Source organism: Fragaria vesca, linkage group LG3 (assembly GCF_000184155.1).
Source record: "Fragaria vesca subsp. vesca linkage group LG3, FraVesHawaii_1.0, whole genome shotgun sequence".
Classification (NCBI taxonomy): Eukaryota; Viridiplantae; Streptophyta; class Magnoliopsida; order Rosales; family Rosaceae; genus Fragaria; species Fragaria vesca.
Window position 1 is genome coordinate 4,329,596 of NC_020493.1, and position 6,589 is coordinate 4,336,184.

Sequence of the window (6,589 nt, forward strand, 5' to 3'; positions counted from 1 at the left end):
TTTAATTTGATCAAAAATTTGAACTAGGAATGCGATTGAAGAGTTCATACCTTAAAGCTTGGGTTTGAACTTTGAAGTGTTGGAATCTAGAACTTGCAGATACCCATAAGCTGAAAAAGATAAAAGAAAAGGGAAAACTTATTAATCATGATCTTGCAATCAAAGTCCATCCGACGGTCATAAAGCCAAGTTAACCATACACCTGTTAGCACACAATCCATCCCCAAAAACAGAGTAGCTCCCTCAACAAATGTGTCACAACTCAACACCCCAACCCAGCACACAGTGAGACCAAAACGCTGAAACACGCTCACAGAGTTTCAGATCCCCAGAGTTTGAGGCTCCCTCACTTGTTTTACCAATCCGTCGTCGTTTTGAGGTCTACTGATCTGAATTTGAAAGATGGATGCTTTAAGAAAACAAGCCAGTAAGCTCAGGGAGCAGGTGGCAAAGCAGCAGCAGGTATATCTATGACTACCCATTTCTCCATTTTCCACATTCATGCATTTTACAAGTGATTTCAATGCTACCCAGTTCACAATTTGATTCAAAATCTCTTCTTTTTTTATTTCTCAGTGTTGGGTTAAACTTTGGATTATTGAAATTTCAGGCTGTGATAAAGCAGTTTGGTGGGACTGGTTATGAAAGCTCAGATGTAATGGTGATAGATGAGGTTGAGATGCAGAGGCATCAACAGCTTGAGAAACTGTATAGGTCTACTCGTGCAGGAAAGGTATACCATGCATGATTTGTTTACATTGTAGATTCGGACTTCGAAACTATAGCTTTAAAATTTATAGTAGTCAATGTGGTGATTAGTTATGTGCTAATTGATCTTTGTTGGATCCGCTATCATTTATATCAGTCTTTGTATTGGTTGGGAATTATCTCACTTGGACAAATGAGATTCTTAGATTGCATAAACTCCATTATACTATGGTGCTATGTTAGGATGATATGAAATGCGAATAGGAAAATTGTTAGAGATAGAAGTTAGCAATGGTGTCGATTACTGAAGAGGAAAGTAGTTCAGTGTTTGCATATTGAAATCGCATATCCACAATGACAATGAAAACTGCTATGTGTTTCTATAGGTGACTATTTTACTATCTTGGTTCACAAGTTTGGAATATCCAAGTCATGCTAATCTAAAATGTTTAATTTCTTTTCTTTTTTTTGTCCAAACTTGTTCTGTCTGCTAAACTCATTCTTCATATTACTTATTTTCAGGATTTTCAGAAAGAAATTGTAAAAGCAGCAGAAGCATTAACAGCAATAGGATATAAGCATATTGAAGCAGGTAGAAATTTATTATATTCAGCGACATTACGTTATATAGTGGGAAGTGTGTGGTGAAGTATTAACGTATGAAATTGGCTTATCTGAATTAAGTTTGCAAATAGAAAATATGCCAGGCTTGGTGGTTGCGCTCATTACTGTTTATAATCTTTTCGTGGTAGTCAGGGACCAAGTTATCTGAGGATTGTAGCAGATATGGTGCTGAAAATGTCCATGATAAAATTTTAGCTAAAGGTGCATCTATATATGGTGATGCTCGTAAGCATGTGGAAAAGGAACAAGAAGACTTGAATAAATTGTTATCTTCACAGGTATATATCTTATGCTAATATAATTACCATTATATTTACTATAGTATGTATTCCACAGTTCGGATTACAATCATCTGTAGTTCTGAACTCAGACATATCATTTTCATATTAGTTTTTTTTTTTAATCATTCTATGCCAAAGTTCTTCATGTCTGGTGATTATTGGTTGAACTAATAGCATACAAAAGTAAACATGCCAGTCTCCCATCAAAGTTAATGCATAAGTAATGAACAATTAAAGCATTGTAAGTTTTTTCTGTAAAGTTCACTTGCACATGGTTTGGCATGATTTCTAGGGTGGTATTGATTTAGTTAGTTGATGCCTGTAACATTTCTGCTTGAAAGGCACTCACAATGGAAGCTTATAAATATAGTTTTCACCCCTAGATGGACTGTAAGTAGAATATTATGTTAGCCCGGTTCATTATTGTAGAGTTCATCATTCTAGCCTTTTATTTTATTTTATTTTTATTGTGTTTTTAGGTTTTAGATCCGTTAAGAGCAATGATACTTGGTGCTCCTTTAGAAGATGCTCGCCATCTTGCACAACGTTATAGTCGAATGCGGCAGGAAGCAGAGACACAGGTAATGCCATTCAATCTTATATCGCTTTATAGATATTTGTATTGCGATTACTCACCCCAAAATGCAAACAGGCGGTTGAAGTTTCCAGAAGGCAAGCAAAAGTAAGAGAAATACCAAATCCAGAAAATGTTGGAAAGCTGCATGCAGCAGAAACAAAGATGAAAGAAGTAAAAGCAAATATGGCAGTTTTGGGTATAGAAGCTTCAGCTGCATTGGCTGCTGTGGAAGCACAGCAGCAAAGACTAACTTTTCAGAGGCTTGTTGCACTGGTATGGAATATGATTTTCAAGATATGAATTTTCTATGTTAAAGAGTAGAATGGTTATGCAGTTTGATACAAATATTAAGCTTAGTTTCGTTAAGGTCGAAGGAGAAAAGAATTATCATCTGAGAGTGGCTGCCATTCTTGGCGAGGTTGAAGCTGAGGTTAGTTCCACTGATTATCTTCAGAAGAAAATGTTTTCCATCTAAACAATAATAACTTATGCCAAGACCTGAATGTTGTGACAGATGGTCTCAGAGAAACAGCGTAAAGAGTCTGCTCCGCCTGTGATTCCCCAGGAGAGCTTCTCGGAGAAAACAATGTACTTCTTGGCCGAAGTATGCTACTGTTCACTAAACATATAGCTGTCTTCTTGGTAGCTTTATTAATAGAAACAAGAGTTGTCCATCCATTAGACCGTCTACATGTCATACAAGTTTTGCAATATGCTGCACATTGCAGTGGCCATATGGTTATAGAGAAACTTAAGAATGAAAGAAGGGAAAGCATTATCAGATAAATTAACATAGGATAAAAAAAATTAGATCAATGTAAAGGATTTATGATAGGAAGTTTCGTTCGGTTATGGCTAGTTATTTGAACATAAATTCTGTAAATACCTTGCCAGAAAATGAGAAAGGGACACACCTGTATCGGTTGAAAGGGAGATTCTGTCTACTGCAGAAATTAGCTTATTTGAAGTCATTCTTGTAGGCAATTAAATATACAGATTTCTTGCATGTTGTAAGTTGTAACCATTCTTGAACGAACTCCCTGACATACCATATGTTTAAACTACCTCCAAGACTGTCAGCTTTAAATAAATCTCTTTATTTCACTTCATTCAGGCCACTCATTCTTTCACTGCTGCATCGGAGAAGGAACTAAGCTTGTCAGTGGGTGACTATGTTGTTGTGCGAAAGGTATTCTCCTTTAGATCACTGTTCAGTTGTTGATTAACAAAACATAATGTTGATAGACAATTATGGACTTTTGTCATGCCAGCACTAATAAGGTGCAAAAGGATATTTCTTCCACCATATTCAGAGATTTATTTTAGTGGTTCAGCAAATCCATAGAAATGAGAAATGTGAATTTATAATAATTGCATATAAACGTTGTCAGACGAGTACCAATAATAACTAGCAATCTAGCACTAGTGATGCCACTCCTGGATTGAGGGTGGTTTTTTTTTTTTTTTTTTTTTGAGAAAAATAGAGGCTTTTCCTGATGCTTCAACCATGCGAGTTGCATGAGAGACCTGTGCCTTATGGCTAGTAGTATTTTAAATATTCAAACATAAAGCAAGCATATGCTATGCTTTAGTCGGATGCTCTGCAACAAATACAGAGTAAATTAGCTAACTTCTAAAATTTCATTTGACCTTGCCTAATCTTGCTTTTTCACTGTTGTGAACAAAAAACCAGGTGAGCCCATCAGGATGGTCAGAAGGAGAGTGCAAAGGTAAAGGAGGGTGGTTTCCATCAGCATATGTGGAGAAACGTCAACAAATTCCGTCCACTGATCTTTCTTCTTATGTTTACTAAGGCCTGAATGAAGTCTTCACCTGATGGTTTGTTTTGTTTTCACCATATCCAAATGGTGATGTTCCTGCATGATTATGTGCCAAACTGCCAATTAATGTATGTGAATACGTATGTGTATGTATACGTGCTATGAGTCATCTTGATCATTTTGATGGTACGTAGTTCACGTATCCTAGTACGTTACTTAATTACTTTATTATATATATATATATATATATATATATATATATATATATTCACATATAATTATAAAAGCTAGGTTTCCTACTTCCTACTAATTTACTCTAATTGCAAGTTTGTTAAGACCTTTGCTCTACATTCTTCAGTGTATGCTTAATTGTGCTTAATTAGTTCAACAAAGATTGGCCATGGTTATTGGTAAGTTATCGATCCTTGGCTTAATTATTTAGCTCTCTAATCTTGTCTTTTGCTTTTTACTGGAGAAATGGGGGAGAAAGGTTGGATCAATTTCGCAACTGAAGTAGATATATGATCATAAACGGATGTGAAATCATATAAGTTATTGTTCTATTCATGGTGCTTTTCTGTAGTTAAATTTGTTACAACACCATTTGGTATATAGAAAGACTGACTATGAATACAGAGGGTCTCATGGGTGAGTTTACTAGTGGAAAGCGGAGGGACATTGTATCGGTCAAGTCTGGTGATCCATGAATCTTTATCTATATACTGATTCATTTTCTAGGTTCCTATTTTTTTAGCTACTTCAAGCACGGAAAAACAAAATAACCATACAAAATAACCATAACCGTCCCTAGCAGACAATTTTCTCTCATCCTCGCTCCTTCGTCTCTCCCCTGTACTCTCAGTCTCTTATCTATCTCTCGTTACCTATACAATTTCTTGGTTTCTCTCTCGGCCGAGCTGCCTGAGCTGATCCTTCTGATAATTTTGTTCCAACGTTATTACTATTTTTTAGTTTTCTCCAATTTCTCAAGTGTAATTATTGGAGAAGCTATTACATTGATTTTAATTGATGCATCAATTCACAAGGTAAAATGTTTTGTCATGAAGTTACTCATTCAGGTCACATGAACATATATGTAACCTCCTATCTGCCCATGTAACTTCTGTGCTGTGCCATGCGCGCACTAAAGATGCATAATAACTCGATTCCATCTTGTCTCACAAGCTAGTTATCTCCCACATAATGTATTGAATTCGGTATACTGAAATAGCATTGAAATATATAGTCAATCCACTACTAAAACAAATTTCTATTTACTGTTAAACCCAGAAGGTATTTTTTATTTTTTCAGTCTGAGAATCCACAAGATCAGATAATAGAAACAAGGGGTTCAAATCCTCCACCTATCTGCTACTAAACAATCACCCAGTCCTGCAGCAAACATAAGATAAAACTTAAGCATTACACGTAGACAGAATTTGATCGGAAGGAAAAACTCATATATGGTAGAATCGTAACAATATAAACACGACACTCACCTCAATATCTTCATGATCGTCTATTCGTGATTCTCGATTATCTTCGTGATCTTTTACTTGTGGTTCTTGATTGGTGGCAGCCTGAGGAGGAGGAGGAGGAGGAGGAGGTCTGCGTTTAAAATACTGAACTAGCCGAACCATGCTGGACCAGAGGTACAATCGGTGACGTTTGCGTAATTTAAAGAAACATTCTAAATAAGAACCCAACCTCTTCCATGTATGGCTTCTCGATCTCGATTCCGGAGAAACCATGGGGGCTAAAACAAAGATCAACAAACCATGCAACCACAAACAAATAACCCTCAGCAAGATCCTCATTCTTACTTGGTGATGGTTCAGGGGCTGGTGGTGGTTCAGAGGGGTTGTTGTCTAGTCTTAGAGAAGAGTAGAACTGTTTCCGGGCTTTTGGATCGTTGAGTATCTCGTAGGATGCGTTGAGAAGTTGGAACTCGGCATTGGCATTGGGATCGTTTGGTCTCTTGTCTGGGTGCAACTCCAAAGCCTTTGCTCTATACGCCTTTGTGATCTCTTTCTCCTCAAGCTTGGCGCCTTCTTCACCAGATGGTAAACCAAGAACCTGATAGTGATCTACGACCACTTTGTTCTTCTCCATATTGACGTAGCAGGTGCAGGTCTAACTTAACTGGAAAAAATAAACGAGTTAAAGAATAAAGAACACGATAGGCTAGCTTCATCGATCTAGTGTAGTTTAGGAGGACTGCGACATACTTGGTGCCGTGATGTATAAGAAAGTTAAGAGTCTTATATGTTGTAGACTTGTATTTTATGGATGAGTATATTTAGTAAGGAACTGTTTGCCTACGTTTTCTGCTTTGTAAGGAACCAAGGATAATACACGAATATGAATACAAGAATCTCTTAAGCTTTATAACCTTCTCAAACACAAGATAAAACTAATATATATCATGCATGAATAGACCATTAAAGCCACAAAATAGATCAGAAACATCGATTTATAAATGCACAGAGAAATCATATGACTGTGACTCTATTTGTCAGCTGTGTTCAAACCCTGAGAATTGATCAAAGGAGTACGTAGAGAGCAAACTAACATGACTTCAAAGCCATGACACAGAATTTAGCTAAAACAACAAAAGT

At 36.6% G+C, this 6,589-nt stretch overlaps 1 protein-coding gene across 1 annotated transcript; it reads left to right on the top strand.

Moving 5' to 3' along the window:
* The first annotated feature begins 277 nt into the window (after positions 1-277).
* LOC101305639 lies at positions 278-4,027 on the top strand. Its single transcript, XM_004293603.1, has 10 exons — positions 278-462; positions 611-733; positions 1,231-1,300; positions 1,465-1,610; positions 2,093-2,194; positions 2,266-2,463; positions 2,558-2,620; positions 2,705-2,794; positions 3,305-3,379; positions 3,884-4,027. The coding sequence occupies exons 1-10, from the start codon at positions 403-405 to the stop codon at positions 4,001-4,003; spliced, it is 1,047 nt and encodes a 348-aa protein (XP_004293651.1). The 5' UTR covers positions 278-402; the 3' UTR covers positions 4,004-4,027.
* Positions 4,028-6,589: the final 2,562 nt, after the last annotated feature.